Genomic DNA, 22,483 nt, shown 5'->3' on the forward strand with positions numbered 1-22,483 from the left:
TCAGAGCCAAGGGCGTGGTAATCACGATCATCTGGAAGGCCCCTAAGGACCTTGACGTGCGTTTTTGGGCGTTCTCAAGGAAAGTGTTTTTTTTTTTTCATCTTTTCTCTGTTGTTTCTCCGTTGAATCACTATATTTCGACGTCGTTTCTTCATTTCCTCATATCGTGCATCTTTTCCTTCTTACATATTCTGTTATCCCCAATTTTATCAACCCTAATTTCTGTTTTCCCCAAATTTGGGAACCCTCATTTCTCAAAAGTGTCTCTTTTCTCAAACTTCTTGTGATTTCTTATCTATTTCTTGCAATATAGTTGATAAATCGTACATTCTGCACGATTAACTAAAAAATCGTGATTTCCAAAACTCAAAAATTTCTGTCCGTACGGTTCTGTCCGTACAACCTACGAATTTCTGTCGTGCTGTTTGATTCATCTTTGATCTTCTTCCTTATGGATTCTAAAATCAGCCCCGGATTTCTTTCTCAACTTGTTTCTCACAAATTAACTCATGATAACTACTTACTTTGGAAACGCCAAATTCTGCCGTTTATCCGAAGTCATGGTCTTTCCGGGCATCTGGATGGGGGATCACCCGCCCCACCTATGACTATTACGCAAGAGGTAACTGGTAATGATGGGAAGGTGAGTTGCATTGCTATTCCAAATCCTGCGTATGATGTTTGGTTTCAGAAGGACCAATCTGTGGTTGCCTATTTGACTGCCACGTTATCTGATCGTATATTACAAACTATCTCTGACCATTTTACTGCTGCAGAACTATGGAGACATCTTGCTCACTCTTATTCACAGGTTTCTGAATCACGTGCACTTCAACTGAAATGGCAGTTCCAATCTATGCGAAAGGGAACTAAGACCATTACTGAATTTCTAGGGGATATCAAAATTATCATTGATCAGTTGGCCGCTATTGGATATCCTGTTTCTGACAGAGATGTTGTTCAGCAGGTATTGGGAAGCCTTGGGCCCCAATATCGTATGTTTTGCACTGCATTACAGGTTGCCTCTACACTTCCATGCTTTGAGGATTTACAGGCCAAACTCCTACAGTATGAAGTTAGTTTGACTCAAGATCATCTTATTGATGATCCTCATCCTGTCATGTTTACATCTGGGTCTACCTCATTTCGTCCACCTGCTGCTCATATGGGCCGTGGAGGACTCCTTCCTACTCCTACTGCTCCACCTGCCACTAGAGGTACCCGTGTCCCTACTTGCTTCCATTGCAACAAGCGTGGCCATGTGAAAGCAGATTGTTGGCACAACCCACAGAATCGCAATAAGGCAGGGAGGCCAGGACCAAGAGCTGGACAGATGAATGTTAGACAGTTTCAGGGGCAGCCGCAGGGAAATTTTCGAGCACATCAGGGTACTGATCAGGGACAGAGTGCAGGGTTGCCACATGATGTGCAACAAATTCTGATGACTGCATTTAACAACATGAATTTGCGTCAGAATGATGATGGAGTTTGGTATATTGATTCTGGAGCAGCCGCACATGTTACTTCTGATGCAGGTAAACTTTCCAACATGGTTCCTTATATTGGCACTGGCACTATTGTCACGGGAGATGGTTCCCACCACCCTATTTCTCATACTGGAAATGCATCTCTCTCTTTGTCACAATCTACACTACCATTGAAAAATGTCTTACTCACTCCTGCCATTGAGAAAACATTTTATCTGTTTCTAAATTGGTTGATGAAACAAATTCATCCATGGAATTTACTCCGTCTTCTGTTTGTCTTAAGGACCTTCGAACCAAGAAGATGCTCGCTAAGGGTGAACGACGCGGAAACATGTACGTCTTCGAAGCAGCCCCCGGGACTTTGAAGACGTCATCTACCGTGTCTCCATCTTTTCCTGCTTATTTGAGTTAGTCTTCTTCTGTTATGCAATGTAATAAGCCAGTTTCTTGGCATCGTCGGTTAGGTCATTGTAGTCAAGGGTTCCTTGACAAATTGTCTTCTCAGGGTTTTATTCCCAAAGTCAAATTAGATCATAAGTGTCCTAGTTGTAATGTCTGCAAGAGTCATGTACTTCCCTTTCAAAGTATCAATAAAAGAGCTTCCAAGCCATTTGAAATTATTCACTCTGATGTTTGGGGCCCAGCTCCTGTTTCATCTCTATCTGGCTCTCGTTATTATGTGTTATTTCTTGACTCTTTCACTCGTTACACTTGGATTTACTTTATGAAATCTAAATCTGAAGTGTTCAAACTTTTCAAACAATTCCATGCTCTTGTTCAGAACCTTTTCAATTCAAATATCACTTATTTCCAGTGTGATGGTGGTGGAGAATACATATCTCATGATTTTAGTGAATATTTAAAGGACCATGTCATCACACGTAACTCCTCTTGTCCTTACACTCCACAACAGAATGGAGTAGCAGAACGTAAGCATCGGCATATTGTTGAAACCGCGTTAAGTATGATGCACAATATTGATATTTCTTTCTCTCTTTGGACTGAGGCCTTTCACACTGCAGTGCATATCATTAACAGGTTGCCTATGGAATTATTAGGAGATCAGTCTCCTTATTATTTGCTTCACGGTTCTCACCCTTCTTATGATGATTTGCATGCTTTCGGATGCATTTGTTATGTCCATGTGGATCATTCTTTACGTAACAAGTTTCAGGACAGAGCAGTTCAGTGCAGATTTCTGGGATATGCCGATGGGTATAAAGGATATAGATGTTATGATCCTATTTTGGGTAAGATTAAGGTGTCTAGAAATGTCGTTTTTGATGATGACCATTTCAGCACTTGTGATACTTCTCAGGTATATGAGCAAACTACTTATGATCCATGGCTTTGTGATACTTTGCTATATGACTCTATCAGAGATCCTGTTGTTGATGAACCAATTCAGTTTGAAGCAGACAACTCCATCATCCAGGATGCACCTTCACGGTTTTCAGGTTTGGTTTATGCCCGTCGAGGAGCCCCTTCAACTCCATCTCACGAGGCTCCCCCTCTTCGACGATCCACACGTGAAAGGCATCCTATCCATCGTTGGGTTAGTTACAACAAATTTTCTCTTGACTTTCAGTTGTTTCTAACCAATGTGGCCAAAGAGAAAGAGCCGTCTACTTTCCATCAGGCAGCCCATTCTCGAGCTTGGGTTGAAGCTATGAACGAAGAAATGGCAGCACTTCATGAATGTCATACATGGGATATTGTTCCTCGACCTGTTGATAGAAATGTTGTTGGTTCCAAATGGGTTTACAAGATCAAGCGTAAACCAGATGGTAGCATTGAAAGATATAAAGCTCGCCTTGTTGCACGCGGATTCACACAACAATATGGGCAAGATTATGAGGAAACTTTTAGCCCTGTTGTCAAAATTGGCACCATTCGTGTGATCCTCACTTTGGCACTTCAGCATGGTTGGTCTCTTAGCCAGTTGGATGTCAAGAATGCGTTCCTACATGGGGACTTGAAGGAAGAGGTGTATATGGAGCAACCTCCTGGATATAGTGAACATGATGCGGCTACATGGGTTTGTAAATTGAGGTCTCTTTATGGTTTAAAACAGGCATCTCGGTCTTGGTTTGAGAGTTTCTCCATGGAAATTCAGCAGCATGGCTTTTCTAAGAGTATACTTGATCATTCTTTATTTATGTATAAGAATGATCATGTTACTACTTGGGTTCTTATATATGTTGATGACATCATTATCACTGGGAGTGATGATGCACATATTGCCTTGGTCAAGTCTTTACTCATGGCCAAATTCAAGATGGACTTAGGCCCATTGCGATACTTCTTGGGAGTTGAAGTCGATAGACAAGATGATCGACTCACTCTAAGTCAACACAAGTATACTCTTGACATTCTTCACACCACTGGTATGATTAATTGTAAACCTCTCAGCACCCCATCTGTCTTAAATCATAAGTTTAGTGCAAAAGAAGGCCAATTATATCATGATTCCACTTTATATCGCCGCATTGTTGGTATGTTGCAATATCTTACATTTACAAGACCTGACATTGCTTATGCTGTAAATCAAGCATCTCAGTTTATGCATGCTCCCATTGATTGTCATATGGAATGTATTAAGCGTATTCTCAGATATCTGAAAGGGACTATTGGAGATGGATTGTTCTATCACAAAGATGAAAGCTTCACTACAGGACACTGTTTACTTACATATTGTGATGCAGATTGGGGTGGGGACCCTGATGAGCGTAGGTCGGTTTCAGGATATTGTGTTTTTATTGGCCCAAATATTGTCACTTGGAGTAGTAAGAAACAAAAGGCCATTGCTAAATCCAGCACTGAGGCAGAGTACAGGGCAATGGCAGCAGGGACAACTGATGTCACTTGGGTACGACATCTTCTTCAAGAGTTGAATGAACCTATCTCTTCCTCTCTGCTTTTATGTGATAATCAAAGTGCCATTAATATTTCTTTTAACCCTATTCATCATTGTCGCACGAAGCACATTGAGATTGATCAGCATTTTGTTAGACAAAAGATTGAAACAGAAGAAATTGAGGCTTCGTATGTCAGATCAGAAGACCAAGTAGCAGACATCTTCACCAAAGGATTGGTTAGTCATCAATTTTGGTTACTTAAGGGCAAGTTGAGCATGATTGAAGATCATCCTCAACTTGAGGGAGGCTGTTAAATATGTATATGTAAATGAATATATTTTTGTACTGTATTGTACTACTGTACTGTATTGTACTATATTGTACAGCATACTGTACTGTATTGTACTATTATACTGTATTGTACTGTATTGTACAACATACTGTACTGTATTGTACTATTGTACTGTATTGTACCACTCGTACAACATATAAATATCAATGGAAAGGGGAGAAGACATCATTGCCGCCCAACATTTTTTTCTCTTTTCCCTCTTACCTCTCTCTCTATCTCTTGCTACGATAGTAAGGTGACTCCCACATCTGATTTCTCACAGGATGAAGATGATAGGAAAGGATATGAATGCTTTGAACCTCACCGAGGACATGGTATTGGATAAAAATGATTGGAGGAGAAGGATTCATGTGGAAGACCCAGAATGATTTTCTTTGTTGGTTCATATCGCCGACCACAATTGTTTTGGGATGAAGGCGTAGTTGTTGTTGTTGTAAAATCATTAACCTTAGAGGCTGAAATACAATATTTATTCAGTCTGAAAGACTGTAGAAACATCAAATATGGAACTCTTTACGAGGACTTGACGAAGACAGTAAGTGAAGCTTTCTCAAATTACTTGGTGTCCTTGCAAGGCCCTCGCATGTGTATAGTCTTAAGTCAATTCCTCCCAAAGTTTGGATAACTCATTATAATATTTCCTAATAGTTTTGTCCTTTTGAGTCATCGTTCAGACTTTGTCTTGCAAATTGCACACATATGCAATATCTTTAGGGGAATACATATTCTTAAGATATTCCCAAGCTTTATCGGCATGCTCAAATTTAGCAAGGCTAAAGTATTTCTTAATGTCTACGCTATTAATTAGCCATGACATAATTTTGGTGTGCCTTATCCTCCACAATTTCTATTTTTTTTCATAAGTCATGAAGGCCTTATTCTTCTCTCATTCTGTGAGAGATACTTCTTTGTCATTTTCAACTTTTGTGATGATTAGTTTTGGTTCCGAATCGGAACCATTCACTATACCCCACAACCTTTTTTCCCAAATGTGGTGCTTTCATAAAACCCCCATCACATAGCTGGTGTCATTTAATTTCATGGGTATTATGATGATCTTATCATTGTCATCCATCTTTTACATGGGTGAAAAAGAAAGAATAAATAAGAGAAGAAAAATGAGAGAAAGAGAAAGATAAGAGAAGAATGAGCACAAACACAAATTTTCGTAGCCAAGCTTCCTTCAAATGCTTTCCTTTTTCAAAAAAAGGTCACTTGAGTCACAAACAAGATGATGAATCACCATTTGCAAAGGAGGCACAGAAAATGAGGTGAAAATTCTTCAAGATCTAAAAGTCTTCAAGGCTTTGATACCATGTAATGAAATGATGGTTTTCCACAAAAGCACGAGAAACTCTCAAAGAGTAGACATTGGAGACACCTCAAACACAACCCATAAAAGGGTAAAAATGGAAGAACATAAAAAAATAATATATCTTTATTTCTCACAAGAAATGCTTAAAAAGCATTGAACAACAATGGAGGGGGATCACCCCTATTTATACAAGAGGGAGAGGAGTGAAGGAGAGCTCTTTTAGAGCTCTTCTTGAGAGTCTTTGGACCTAGTCCAACGACTATATTCTAGTCAAGTCCTAGTTGGGACTTGACTAGATTATAGTATCTAGTTCTAAATGAACTAGATAACAAATAAAATAAAAAGGAAAAGAAAAAGAAAAAGAAAATAAAAAATCTAATAAAAAATATATAATATAATAATATTATTATATATGTTTCATTTTACATTTTAACCGTTCCTCCTCCAGTTCCATTTCTCATCATCTTTCTGTCCTTTCTTTTCCCGAGGTCAATGTCAAGATAACTTCAACTCTATATTTGGATGGGAGTTCTTATATATGATGCTTGTGCTTACTTGATCACGTTGAAAAAGATTGCTTCTTCACAATATTTATCATGAAGGAAAAATGGAAAAAAGTTCTTTTAACAACTGTTATTTTACATATACACCAAGCCTGAGATTCAACAAGGCGAACTTGAATTTAAATTTATGTATTAGCCGCAAAACCTATAGAGAAATTACAATTTACTACCTGCCTTCCAAGATTTTTAGATGTGTGTTTAACTTTTCCAAAACATGCTCAGATTGGCGCTTAAGTTACTCTCTGCCTAAAGCGTAAACGGAAACCGTTAATTCATAGAGAAGTTTCCTGTTAGTTTAAGCTACTTATTGCCCTTTCCTGTGGGTTCTATTTTCTGTAATGAATCTTCAAGGATTCAAAAAATACAATGCATGCAAAGGGAAAGTGCACAAACACAAACCCACATTTAGGTCACTCACAAGAGCACACTCAAAATAAAAATAATTAATTTTATAACTCATAAAATTCATAAAATATGCATGTTACAAAAGGGACCAAAAGTCCCATATATATACAAGACAGAGGGAAGGGAGAGAGACCAAATAGCTGTTGGGAGGCCCCAATGGCTAGCTGGCCAAAATGACCATAATGCCCTTGGTCAAAAAAATAAAATACAAGAAAAAAAATCCTAAATACAATCTAATAATATATATATATATATATACTAAATACAAAATACATATATATGTATTCATACACATTTATATATATTTATGCATATATACACACATAAAACTGTGAAAATATCTCAAAAGAGATAATATGCAAAATGAGCACCACCTCCACAAAGGCACAAGAACACTTAGAACAAATTGTACACAAGGTACAAATAGAAAGCACAAGTGCTAAAATATAAAGATTTTTATTGAACAATGGAGAACATTGCTCCAAGCATTGAATACATTTAAGAGGGGGGTTCACCCCTATTTATAAGAAAGAGGAGACCTTGGAGGGGCTCCCACTAGACGTTGGAGGGGTCCAACGTCTAGTGTTGGACCCCCTCCAAGATGTTGACTAAGTCAACAAAAGGAAAAAGAAAAGAAAGAAGAAAGAAAAAAGGAAAAAAGAAAAAAGAAAAAGAAGGAAGAAAAAGATTTACAAACATATTCACTAATGTGAATATGCATAAAAAGTAAAAAAGATAGAAATACCCCTGGGGGTTACATAACGAGAATATATATATATATATATATATATATATATATATATATATATATATATATATATATATATATATATATATATATATATATAACGATAGATACATATTGTATATGTATCTCTTTATATATATAAATATATGTCAAAGTTTTAAAACCCGTGACTCGGAACTCGACTCGTTCTTTATTGACTCGTGACTCGGCGGGTCAACTCGGTGACTCGGACCGGGTTTTGTTAACTTTTGATTTTAAAAGAAAAACTATATATAATTTGTCTCACCGAGTCAGGCCGAGTAAGACCGAGTCAGGCCAAGTCAAGGCCGAGTCAAGGCAAGCCGAGTTTACCCTACTGGGTTGACTCACTGGAGGGTCGAGCCGAGCCGAGTCATCGAGTTGACTCGGCGAGTTTTAAAACCTTGATATATGTATGCAAAAGAGAGATATAATTTAACACCCTCCCTCAAACTTAGGGCGCAATAACCGAGAGTTTGCCGAGAAGAAAGTTGAATCTAGGAGAGTAGAGCGCCTTGGTGAAGAAATCTGCCAATTGATATTCTGATGTCATGTAAGAAAGATCTATAACTTTTTGCAAATATGCTTCTCTAACGTAGTGGTCCATATCAATATGCTTTGTGCGTTCATCAAACACATGCTTTTTAGCAATGTAGATTGCACTATTATTATCACAACATAACTTTGTGGGTCCTTGAACCTAAATCCCCATGTCTTGTAGCAGTTGATGAATCCACACAATTTTCATGGTTGTGGAAGCCATGACTCGATATTCTGCTTCTGTGGATGATAGAGACACCTTCTGTTGTTTCTTGCATCTCCATGAGATTAAGGATTCACCTAAAAAAATGCAAAAGCCTGTAGTAGAGTGACATTATTTGGGTCACCTCCCCAATCAGAGTCAGTATATGCAATTAAATTTAACTCAGAAGATGAGGAAAGAAAAACTCCCTTGTTTAAAGTTTTCCTTATGTATCTGACAACTCGAAGAACGACGCCCATATGGATGGATATAGGGGCATGCTGAAATTGGCTTGCAGTATGCACGACATGTGAGATGTCTGACCTTGTGATGCTAAGATACATTAGAGACCCCACAAGTTGCCGGTAGGGGGTGGGGTCCTCCAAAGGTATTCCATCATCGATCTTCATTTTTTATCCCACAAATTCAGGGGTCTCACAGATTTTATCGTCAGTAATACCTGATCTGTCAAGAATCTCACATGCAAGTTTAGTTTGAGACAAAAAATAGCCTCTATGAGATTAGGCTACCTCGATACCAAGAAAGTAATTCAGATACCCCAAGTCTGACATTTCAAACCTTTCTTTTAAAGTGGTTTTAATGCCTTTATGTCACTATCTGTTATCAACATACAACAGTAAAATCATAATTCTTGCATCAGTCTTTTTGACAAATAAAGCAGTGTCACTGTAGCATGAAGTAAAACCATTTTGAACCATTACTTCATTAAATCGATCATACCAAGCTTTAGGGGCTTGTTTTAAACCATAAAGCGCTTTTTGCAAACGAAGGACTTTTCTCTTTGGTACGTCCATGCCAGGAAGAGTATCCATGTAAACTTCTTCATTAAGGTCCCTATTTAAAAAAACATTTTTAACATCCATTTGATAAATGTTTCATTTTTTAAATGCATTGGTGATCAAACATCTTACAATGACCATTCGTGCAACAGGGGTAAAGGTTTCTTCGTAATCGATGCCGTATTCTTGACTATATCTTTTTGCAACAAAACGAGCTTTATATCTTTCAAGAGTTTGACTTTAAAAACCCATCTACATCCTATTGATTTCTTTCATTTTGAAAGATATTGAAAGGCCCAAGTTTTGGCTTTGTTGAGGGCTCTAAGTTCGTTATCCATGGCGTTTCTCCACTCTATCCTTTTCTTAGCTTCTTCAAAATTCCTAGGTTCTTGATATGAGTGAATGACACTAAGACATGCCCTATGTTTTGGAGAAAAGAACTCATCGGATATAAATCTAGAAGGATTTTTCCTAGATCTTTCGGTTCTTCGAGAATGGTTGGAAGGTTCAATAGGGTCACTATACTTTTCTATTGCATTTTTAAAGGTACTTTTATCTCTCTGTGTATAGGTAATTGGTTCAACTATCATTTCTTCTTCAAGTTGGATTGGTGGTGTTATACTTTCACTTATATCTCCATCCTCATTACATTTATCATCGCTAAAAAAATCTTCATTTCTAGATAATAATTCAAACAAAAAAGAGTAATCGACATTATCTTCATGAGTTTTGCGTTCTTCAAAACCACTCATATTTTCTAAAAATGTTACGTTTCTTGAAACATATAATTTGTCATTTTTAATATCATAACACCTAAATCCTTTTTGTGTTTTCGAATATCCCAAAAGCGCACAAGGAACAACTTTGGGAGATAGTTTATCATTCTTGTCGGTGAGGATAAAGCATTTACAACAAAAAATTCTTAGTCTATTGTAATCGGGTTCTTTTTTATACAAGGTTTCAAAGGGGGATATTTGATTCAAATTTTTGGATACAAGTCGATTTATGAGGTAAACCGATGCAAGAGCTGCTTCGACCCAAAATCGTTTTGGAATTTTTTGAGAAATGAGTAAGGTCCTTGTAGTTTCTATTATATGTTTATATTTTTGTTCGGCTAATCCATTTTGTTGAGGTGTTTTGGGGCAAGACTTTTGATGAATAATCCCATTATTTTCAAATCATTTGAAAGATATTCTCCCCTGGAATCGGTTCTAAGAGTTTATAATTTACTATTGAATTGATTTTGTATCATTATATGAAAAACCTTAAAGGTAGAGAAAACCTCATGTTTATGTTTGAGGAAGAATATCCAACTATATCTTGAGAAATCATCAACATAAATAACATAATACAAAAACCTTCCCTTAGACACTACGGGTGTTGGTTCTCATACATCCGAATGCACAATTTCATTAGGCTTAGTTGAAAACATAGTTCTTTGTCAAAAAGGTAAGCTTCTTATTTTACCAAGAATACAATCATTACAATTGAAGTTGTCTTTAGCAAAATGTAAATAAGAAAGCTTGACAATATTTGGATGCCCAAGGCGTTTATGCAAAACATTTATATCTTTATGTTGGGCAACATTACAAAAAGAGTTTTGGAATTTGAAGAAATTCCATAAAGTATAGATCTTCCTTCTTAGAGCCTTCCCCAATTAACTTTTCGGACCGGCGATCCTGTATCCAACATTTATTTGATAAGAATTTGATATCACAACCATGATCCAATAGTTAAGAGACGAAAAACAAGTTTAAATTTAGTTTTGGGATAAATCTAACTTTAGGAATAAAAAAACCGTGTCTTTCAAAATCTCGAATTTCTTTTATTTCAAGAGAAGCCCCATCCGCAGTAGAGACAAAAGAGGGTGACAAATTTTTGAGTATTTAGAAAGTGCAAAAACATTTGGAGTCATATGAAAGGATGCACCCGAGTCTAAGAGTCAAAGAGTCTTACCAGGAGGAGAGAAGGTGGTCATGGCGGTTCCAGAAACAGATCCCATGAGGAGAGGTTGAAAAGCTTCCATGTTTTGATTTAGAGACAAAGTAACATTGTTGGAAGTTGATGATCCTTCCTCCTTGTTTGGTTGAAAAGTTATACATGTAACGCCCCAAAATCTTAACACAAATTTTGAGGATTTTTTTTTAATACAGCGGAAACCAGTCATACCGTAGGGCTAAGCATTCCAAAACATTACAGATGGAGCAAGACCAAAACATTCTTTTCATTTCAATATCAATGAAAATTAAGATCAGAGTTCTCACACTATCCTTGAAACAGTAAATTCAAAAATCCCGATCGAAGCCTCATCCCGCAGCCGCTCCTAACTCCAATTCTTCACCTGAAAATTTATAGGAATTAGACTACAACTGTCTAAGTAGGAAATCTGTAACTTTTAATGCGGTATATCATGAACCCAGTATGTGATATGGGTGTCAAATATGATTTTCCGTATATACCAAAAATAAACAAAGGTCTATGCTACGACAATCAACAATTTATCAGAGAAATGCAATTATGACTATTCACGATTTAGGTACGCATTCATACCACAAGGTACATCCATTATGCATAAAGAAACATTAAATCATACCATGATGCACAATTTTAGTACAACAAGACATTTAATATACATTGAAAGTTAAACATCACGCATCCATCAAACATATAACAATTAAGGAAACAGATAACATATGCATGTTCTAATGCATAGCAGAAAAATGCATGACTTATGTGTAATGCATGAATCCTCTTATTATCTTTCCTTAAGTTTTTCTTCCATATGCATGCTTTATTAAATGCATACAATTTAAGTTCCTCTTTTTAATTACCGTTGCCCGCGGATACACCAAACGGGTATAATCCCCGAGGTCAAGTAGGTTCCCAGAGTAGCTTAACACACAATTTGTATTTTATTACTGGGTTCCAACTTAGCCATCGACCGAATCACCTTCGGAACATTAGACCTCCACATCTAATGTCGGGGACACAAGAGACACCCCACGCCCACAAGTGTCACTTCCTTGGTACCAAACAAACTCACAGCTGTGACCAACACACCACTCTCGGGTAAAGCGACAGACTCTCCCTAAAACCGTGGCTAGGAGAAAGAACCTCAATATCGGGTTCAAGGGACAAATTTTCAGCACACGGAGTTTTTGTATCCTCACAGTCTCCCCAAGACCGGATCTCTAAGATTTCATACTCCAGATGAAATATCCTAGAATGTATATTACACTGTTCTTATTTATTATCTTTTTATTAAGAGTCAATTATTGAGTTTTGCAGTTTCACATGCAAAAACAAGGCAAAAGCTCGCATCAACCCCTGCGAGAACCATCACGAGACTCCAGCCCGTGGAAACACATCGAATAGTGCATTATAGAACAATAATATAAAGTATGATTTTTGCGATGCATTTAGACAATTAAAGAAAAAGTAAACCCAAGCTTAAGGCTCTTCAGGCCTGTGATGATTCATTTAAACCATCGATGCATCGTATGCAAAAATCATAACAACTTGCAATGTATGCAATAATACCAACATGATTCCAAATGCATATTCATTCATACCATTTTAACAATGTGCATGAGCTTCCACAGTCATATGCATGTGTTCACCATCCATGTGTAAGTGCTTTCATGTAATCACTTAACACACATGCATTCATCCATCATCCATAAGCACATAAGGACATTTATACCTGATTTTACATGCTAAACACACATCGATGTCGTGTATGCACATATACTCAAAACAAATCCATAAATGCACGATAAATAAACATGTCCCATCAATATAGGCACAGGAAACCTTTTCATGTGTTAACATCCACACACATGAACATAACCCAGATTCAGCAATTGAAACTTCAGGGCTGCACACATTCATATCATGTATGCGCCTATATCAAAACAACTTTGCCATGACATATTATTAGACATCAAATACCTCACATGTTACAAACTATAAAGCATGCTAACATGTGCCAAATGCATGTGCACTCATGCAACCTTAACGCAATCATAAGCATGTCATACCTCAATCATATGCATCTTCACTATGTGTGTCACCTACATCACATACGGGTATTAACCAATGTATATCTCTTTTGAGTGTGGGAGTGTACATGTAAAATTTCACATACACATCAAGCATACATGTTCAAAGAAAAATGTTAATAACTGAACCATGATCACCCTCATGATTGCACGATCAGAATATTGAAAGGCTAAAATAACATTTTTCATATACACCGGCAGAAAGAGTTTCTGCATATGCTAGGGAAGGTGATCGGGCTTACCAATCCCGGACCCCCATCCTTCTGTCTAAACTATCCAACTCAGTCCAAAAAGTCCAGGATTCTAGACACATACATAAGCGCATGTAGGTTCATAATAGTCAACATGTCATACGCACAATCTGTTCAATCTACATAATATTAGACTCGTTCGATGTCACATGGGAGAGAATAGAAGCCCCAAATCTGGGGTTATCCATCTCAAGAACTCGAAAACCCCACGGCTGGGGCCATCCACTACCTCAGCCGAGCCCCCACAGACCGATGCTATGAAATTTATACTCATACTCGGCCCAGTAGTGGCTTTTCTCACTTGTTACAAAATTAATAATTGATAAGTACCACTCACAATATGGTGCATTTCGAACTGTACTCTTACAGTATCACTGTTATCAAAATCTGATCCGAAAGTTCTGTTTGTCACTGACCAAATTCTGCAGACATGAGTATTTTAAAAAGTGAGCTTACAGAAAAATATCATATGTTGAAACCATTCCAATGTGACTGGTTTTTAACATACAATGGAGTTATCTCTCTAAACTCATGAATCTATATAGAGACTTGTACATGTAATTTATGTTCAAGGAATACATTTCACAGTATACTTACTAATGCAATATGTATACATTTTGAGGGAATGGCTGAGAGAAATACAAAGTCTATTTTCATCATTTTGAACCACCTATTTAACACATATTATGATATCAACTAAAGCAAGACATACAAGAGGTTGTATCTCAAGTATTCAGAATTAGGGAAGATAAACAAACTGAGCAACTCGTGGCTTGGTTTAGTTCAGTTTGGAATGGCTCACAACAGTCCATATGAATCAATTTCGAACCCTATGTGGCTGTAAACAATCTGAGCTCGAACGACCCTTGTTTGGTTCGTTCATCTTGTTTACCAGCCATCTTTACGAAAATAATATGAAGTTCCAGATCACTAATCTTGCATTATAGAAGCATGAGATAGAACAAGGATAAATAAAACAAATAGCCACTGAACCCGTTTCCCCCCAAATCTGGGGTTTCTTTGTTCAATACCAAAAATCTCCAAATTAGAGGATCGATCCGAGGGTTTCTTGGACATCCAACACAACCTGCCGACCCAAGACCCACCGATCAAGAAATACTTCGGTGGTTCTTATTCGTTGGATGTTGCAGTTACCGAAACCCCTCAATTCGTCGACTGGTTTTCCGGAAGCCAAGACTTAATCGAACCCTCGGTTCCCTTTCTTTGACAAACCCTAATCGCACATCGACTTCATTCAAGACCTACAGAAAAAGGTACAGGATCCTACCTTTTCCGGCGACTGGAGGAGGTGGTTGCCGCGGTTGGGAGGTCACCGGCATCGATTGCTCCACTGTGAGGGAGCCGGTGTCGATGTCGCCACTGTCGAGCTCGGGCCGAGAGAGAAATATTGAGAGACCGAGCGTGAGGAAGAGAGGAGAGTGACAGAGACGAAGAGGAGAGACCCCTTTCCAGCCCCCCTTTAACGCGCTGAACTCCACCCCCTTCTCTCCGAGAAGGGTGGGGTTGGTTACCTTCTGTAACCCCCCCCCCCTTCTTTGGCTCTCTTGCAAGAATCGTGCCCTAGGCATGATTCTTGTAATCGGCCCCTATTTAAAAAAAATCGCGTCGGGTCCGAACTCCGTGACCCGCTATGCCTGATCTACCATTATGTGGATCCGGATTATCTCTCCGCTAGATCCACGATGAATGGGGATCCGTAACGGATTCTGGATCTACAGGTTGGATCCATTTGGGTCCAACCACGGATCCAACCCCAAGTCATTCATTTTTATACTAATAGTATTCTCTTAAAAATAATTTTATTTATTTATTTATTAAATATTGTTATTATACATATATATTTTAACACTCCTATATAGATATATTCCCTTTTTGGATCCGGGTAACGGATCCCGGTCCAATAGGAATAAAAATACCCATCGTAAATTTTTACGGGTATTACAGTAGACATAGCCACCATCTTTTTTCATTTAGGACAAACCGGTTTAATATGTTCCGGTTCTTTGCAAAAGTGGCATATGATTTTACTATAATCTCTTCTTCCATATTGCCCACCATTTCTCTCTTCCTCCTTGATTTTTGTTGAAGTGAGGGGGTTCATATGTTTTGACATTATTCCCCGGTCTTGAGACAACATAAGTACCCTCATCCTTATCCTTAGAGGGAACGACCAACACACTTAGATTGGTTTTATTCATCCCCAATCTAGTTTCTTCTCCACTTAGTTTGGTAAGCACATCTTCCAATAGAGGAGAAGAGAAAGAAGACAAAAGAGAGGACCTAGTTTGTTCGAACTCGGGTCTAAGCCCATTTAAAAAGTTGAAGAAATGATCTTCTTCTAATTGTTTGACCCTCAATTCAATTGCCTCTCCACTCCATTAAGTTTTTGGAGAGCAAGTTCATCCCAAATAGTGGATAGCTCGACAAAATATTCTCTAACGGACATTTCCCCTTGTTGAAGATTTAATGCCTTCTTTTGGAGATAATATTTATGGAACAAATCTCTTGAAGTATACATTCTTTCAAGATACTCCCAAACTTGAAAGGCTTTTTTGAACTTCAATATATTTGCATTTATTTTCGTTTCAATGGAAGAGAAAAACCATGAAAGAATTTTGTAGTTTTTCATCTCTCATTCTTCATGCCTTTTGTTGTATTCTTCAAAAGCTTTTTCTCTCTCTTCACCATCAAGAACCTTTATTTCACCCTTCTCAATAATGGTGATCTTAGGTTCGGGTCCAGGAATGATTCATTTGACATATCCTCAAAGACCTTTTCCTTTAATGTGAGCCTCCATATTTTCGGCCCAAACATGATAGTTGGAGCCATTTAATTTAAAATCGAGAAGGCTCTTTTTCACCCATTAGAGAAGGAAGAATGAAGAATTTAAACGTACCACAAAAAGACTTTTAAGTCTTGTTGTAAAATCCTTTCAAAATATTGAGGAAAGAGAAGTCCCCACTCCAATCACCAAGAAGCCAAAGGCACACTTTTCAAAGCACTTGCAAATACAAAGAATCACACAATCTTCAAACTTCAATCTTGCTCTGATACCATGTGAAAATATCTCAAAAGAGATAATGTGCAAAATAAGCACCACCTCCACAAAGGGATATGTACACAAAGGCACAAGAACACTTAGAACAAATTGTACATAAGGTACAAATAGAAAGCACAAATGCTAAAATATAAAGAATTTTATTGAACAATGGAGAACAATGCTCCAAGCATTGAATACATTTAAGAGGGGGGTTCACCCCTATTTATAAGAAAGAGGAGACCTTGGAGGGGCTCCCACTAGACGTTGGAGCCCCTCCAACGGTTAGAAATCTAACCGTTGGAGGGGTCCAACGTCTAGTATTGGACCCCCTCCAAGATGTTGACTAAGTCAACAAAAGGAAAAAGAAAAAGAAAGAAAAAAGGAAAAAGGAAGAGAGAAAAGAAAAAAAAAAGAAAGAAAAGAAAAGAAGGAAAAGATTTACAAACATATTCACTAATGTGAATATGCGTAAAAAGTAGAAAAGATAGAAATACCCTTGGGGGTTACATAACGAGAAAATAAGATATATTTATATATATAACGATAAATATATTACATATATATCATACATATATGAATATGTATCTCTCTTTATATATATATAAATATATGTATACAAAAGAGAGATACAATTTAACAAAAACATACATATCTTAACACTCCCCCTCAAACTTAAAGTAAGATTACTGAAAGTTTGTCAAGGGGAAAATAGATTCTAGGAGAAGGTAACATCTTGGAGAAGAAATCCACCAATTGAAATTCAAAAGTTACATATGGCAATGATACAGTCTTCTTCAAGTACTCTTAAACATAGTGGCAATCCATTTCAATGATACTGGTCAGGTCACTCACTTGTCAATCGCTAGACCAGATATAGCTCATGCAATTCACTTTGTCAATCAGTTTCAACATGCTCTGACAACTATGCACATGAGTGTTGTCTTAAGAATTATCAGATATATTAAGAATATTATAACAAAGGGAGTTTTCTTATCTTTATCTTCTTCCTTAGATTTGCTTGCTTATACTGATGCTGATTGGGGAGTAAATCTCAATGATATAATCTCAACTATAGGTTTTTGTGTTTTTTTAAGAGATTCTTTAATTTCGTGGAGATGCAAGAAGCAACAAAAAGTTTTCTTATCTTCAACTTAAGTTGAACATCGTGCAATGACTGCCACAACAATGGAGCTTGTGTGGCTAAAAAGTCTTCTTAGAGATATGAGAGTAATTATCTCAAAACCTTTGAATATGTGTTGCCACAATAAGAGTGCAATCTACATTGCGAGCAACTACACATTCCATGAGCGAACCAAACACATTGAGATGGATTGTCATTATGTACATGATTAGTATCTGATAGGAACTATTATGTTTTCGTATGTCACATCGAAGTACCAGCTTGCAAATTTTTTCACCAAAGCTCTTCCTGCACCTCAATTTATTTTTCTCCTTGACAAACTTTCGGTCACTTCACTGTAAGTTTGAGGAGGGGTGTTAAAATGTGTGTGTGTGTGTATATATATATATATATATATATATATATATATATATATATATATATATATATTCAGTTTTATAATAGTTAATGCCTTATAAGGGCATTTTGATATTTTCACATGTAATAATAATTGTTTATTGAAACAATTATTTTCGTTTTATTAATTTTTATTTTTCCTTTTTCGTAATTACCTTGGCCATTGGGGCCTCTATGGTCTTTTGACTATAGAGTCGTTGGGGCCCCCCAACTCCCAACTACTCTATGTGAGAGCTCTCAATGGCCTCCCTCCTTGTAAATGTATATAAATAGGGGTGATGTCTCCCCCTATTCTTTAATGCTTCGAGCTCAAGCATATGTTCAATAAAACTTATATTTTTTATCTTTTTGTGTTGCCATTATTGGCTCTTGTATTGCCCCATCGTCGTCTTGTGCTTGTGCACTTTGTGATTGTGTTCTTGTGAGCCCTTAGAGGCCTTTGTTTATATTTTTCTCATATTTCATTACAGTTTGATGTGCCCTGGTTCTCTATAAAAGTGACAAATAATCCTTTTATCCTCATCACCATCTTATTGAAATTTGTTAAAAGTGTTGAGGCTTTAATATTGGAATCGAGCCTAGATACATTCAACATGGTTTCCTTGGGTTCTTTTGGCTCCATAGATGACTTGAGTCTCGTTTCTTCTATACAAACTTCTGCCAAAACTTTATGAAGTGAGAGAGTCTCGCAATGATGTATGATGGCTATATGCACTTATTCATATTTGGGTATCCATCTTCATAAATTGAAAGAATTGTTCCTCTCATCACTCTTCTTCCATTGCTTTGAATCATTAGGCGTATCTCATATAGGATCATATCTAGCCATCTCATCCCACAATCTTTTTAGTTTTCCATAATACTCTCTTACGGTTTGATTTGTATTAAATTTCCTTTAGAAATGTCAATTCTTCATCGGTCCTTTCAAAGCTCAAAATGTTGGCACATGGTTCTTGATCCATGCTATTCATGAATCATGAAGGAACCTGAGTATGACCTACTTCTCATTCTTTCAAGGCTTACCAATATTTGGACATAGCCTTTTTCTTTTCACCATCCTTTAACACTTCTTCAACTCCACCTTAATAAAAACAAGTTGAGGTTCCAAAGTGGAACCATCAACCAAATACCATAGTTCTTTCCCTACTAAGAAGCGCCTCATTGTTGTGGCCAACATGGAGCAATTGTTCCCATCAAAATTGATAGGAACGATGGTGACAACCTCCTTTTTGGCCATGGAATGAGTGGGAGAAAGAGTGAAAGAGAGAAGGAGAAAGTGGAGGAAGGATGCACGAAGAAAAGGAGTCACCATGAACACTTGGGCACCGTGAACACTTGAGGAGGAGGATACCACGAATGCTACTCACGACCACAAGCAAGAAGGATCAAGAGCCAAAGACTCTAATACCATGTAATGAATCCTGAAGGATTCAGAAAATACAATGCCTACAAAGGCTAAGTGCACAAACACAAAACCCACAATGGGTCACTCACAAGTGCACACACTCAAAATAAAAATAATTAATTTTATTGACTCATAAAATGCACAGAATATGCATGTTACAAAAGGACCAAAAGTCCCATATATATACAAGATAGAGAGAAGGGAGAGAGACCAAACAGCCGTTGGGAGGCCCCAACAGCTAGCTGGTCAAAATGACCAGAATGCCCTTGGTCAAAGAAATAAAACACAAGAATAAAAAAATCTTAAATATATATATATATATATATATATATATATATATAGAGAGAGAGAGAGAGAGAGAGAGAGAGAGAGACTAGAATATGAAATATGGGTATTTCCAACACTTTTTTTGCAAATCCAACCATGTGGATGTGCTTGGCATGGTGAATTTACTAGGAATCAGCCATTGGATTGTGTATTTTCGATGAAAAAATGTGGTTTTTAAATTCTTGAATATTTATGATGATTATGAGCCATTGATTTTAAAGCCTTAAAAATTCTCGTTTATTCCTCAAAATCGGATGATTCAAGAGCGGGTTCTTGTAAAACCAAGCATATAGACCACATCGGTACGGTTAGATTCAAGAGAAAAGAACAAAGAATCTATGAAAATCATGGTTCACACATTAGTTCTCATATTCCCAAAAATCTATTGATTCCATCATTGTTATTCTTTTGTATATTGATCAAGTTGTTTCGCACAATTCATGTATGATTCTTCTGTTTTTCTTTGAAGGGTATTGTTCTGTTGCATTATATTTGTGGAAATTAATGATGGTCTTTGTTGGTTGATTTTAGACCTTAGAATGGTCACCTTCACTCATCTTTTGCCTGCCTTTTAAGGTGGTGCCCAGCATTTCTGTGGTGCGTTCTTTTTGGCTTCAGTTTAACTATTTGCTTGGAGAATTGATCTTGATTTTTTATTTGAAATGCTTCTTCGGTAGATGTTGCAGGTGGAGAATCTGTAGGCACATTCATGGAACCACCACCTACACAAGCATAATTCAGCATCCAATAAACAAAACCCATTCTCATATTTTTAACTGCAATAATCAGCTGATTAACAATGCTAAGGGTCTAAAGACTCTAAACGTGAGGCTGGGTGTGGACGTTACTAGCAAGTAGAAAAGTTCAAACAAACGGTCTTTTTTGGAGAATCTAATAATTTAAAGAAAGATAAAGGACAAAAATGTCATTTTCCTGTACTTAACCAGGAAAACTTAAAGAGTTAATAATTGGATTGAGACTGACAGAAGCGGCTACCTATTTCAAAAATCAGAAAAGGCAGGTGATTAAATGTAATTTCTCTATAGGTTAGGTTGCTATATGTAAATTTCACTTTTTATTTAGTAGACTTGTTAGTGTTATCAATTTCAAAGATGTACTTGGCCTCTGGCTGTGACCCCTGTTTTGAGTTCATATGTCACGTATATATCTTCGTCCTACTCTTGGCTCATTGACTAGCCTACTTATTCGTTGAGAACTCGTCAACTCTCACGTTGATTCATCCAGGTGACTGGATCATGACTCCCCCTGAATTTGATACAAGTCTCGACTGATCTAATAATGTTAGATTTGTGACTGAATCATTTGCACTTTCATCTTATTGTGCACCCTGTCCAAGATATCTTTGTTCTGCAATTTTATCCAATCTTAGATACGGTTAGCTACTTGTTGGATTTCACTGTTTTTCTTTTTCTTCTTTTCTGGACCTTTGCAGTTGGACCGGAAACCATCAAAGTGCGTTGTGTTTGAAGATGATCCCAGAGGGATAACTGCTGCTCATAATTGTACAATGATGGCAGTTGCATTAATTGGTGCTCATCCTGCGTAAGTATACACTTTTGCTGCCTATTCATTTCTTTGTTCGAATTGCTTATTTTTTTTTTTATGAATGCATGCTCAAGCATTGGAAGTAAAATTTGGTCGGTTGTGTTAGATTGCAAGATTTGAGGCAATCAAGTTAAGCTGGTTGAGTGATGATTTTGGTACAGATACGAGTTGGTGCAATCAGATCTCGCCGTTGCAAGTTTTAGTGAGCTTTCAGTAATAAACCTTCGGAGGTTATTTGCTCACAAGGGGTCGGAATTCATGGACTTGCAGAAGCAGGTTGGAGAGGTTGCCCCACCTAAAAGGAAACTTACAATTGACACCGTTTTCTGACCACCTCTCTCTCTCTCTCTCTCTCTCTCTCTCTCTCTCTCTCGTGCTTGTGCATATGCAATCGTCATCCAACCATAGTTTTTACTGGCATATATGGCAGCGGGTCAAATTTTTTGCTCAGCTTGCCCATTGTCATTGGTATGTACGTGCCTTGACAATTACTGTGCTAGGTGGGTGAAAAAAAAGACTTGATACATTTGTATAATTGGGTGTTCAACCTTTTTTTTTGTTACTGTTTACGTATGAAGCATTACCGCTATCGTTGGCTTTTTATACGGCTTCACAGTGAGAACATAACCGCACCATTGAAGCGGACCTTGCTAGCAGGTTTCAACAGGTGGAGAGGCCATCAAATGAATGGAATTCAAGTATGCTTCTGTGCAACTTGGAGCACTGTGGCCCTTTATTGAACATACTCTTTTCATCTAAATAAGAACTATTTTTTATTTAAAAATTTATGGTATGACAAATATGACAGTGTTTTCTCAAATGCCTTAATTTTTTTTGAAATCCGCTTGCCTTCCAAAATCGCAAATAGAAAAAATTTTATGACTTTTTTTTACCGTTCACTCAAGTGAACCTCACAAAGTTTGTGTGATATATCCTTCTGCCTGACAGCTAAGGTAATACTTCACTTAAACGTATATTCACACTTTT

At 37.3% G+C, this 22,483-nt stretch overlaps 1 protein-coding gene across 1 annotated transcript in view; it reads left to right on the top strand.

Moving 5' to 3' along the window:
• The window catches only part of LOC149845773 (Haloacid dehalogenase-like hydrolase (HAD) superfamily protein), an 87,551-nt gene extending 65,271 nt beyond the window's left edge, over positions 1–22,280 (top strand). The window contains exons 10-11 of the mRNA XM_089995989.1: positions 21,384–21,493; positions 21,658–22,280. Of these exons, the coding sequence (XP_089852115.1) occupies positions 21,384–21,493; positions 21,658–21,826 (279 nt within the window). The 3' untranslated portion in view covers positions 21,827–22,280. The remainder of the gene's footprint in view (positions 1–21,383; positions 21,494–21,657) is intronic.
• The last annotated feature ends 203 nt before the right edge of the window (positions 22,281–22,483 follow it).

This window comes from Nuphar pumila, chromosome 2 (genome assembly GCF_984573655.1).
Source record: "Nuphar pumila chromosome 2, dmNupPumi1.hap1.1, whole genome shotgun sequence".
Lineage (NCBI taxonomy): Eukaryota > Viridiplantae > Streptophyta > Magnoliopsida > Nymphaeales > Nymphaeaceae > Nuphar > Nuphar pumila.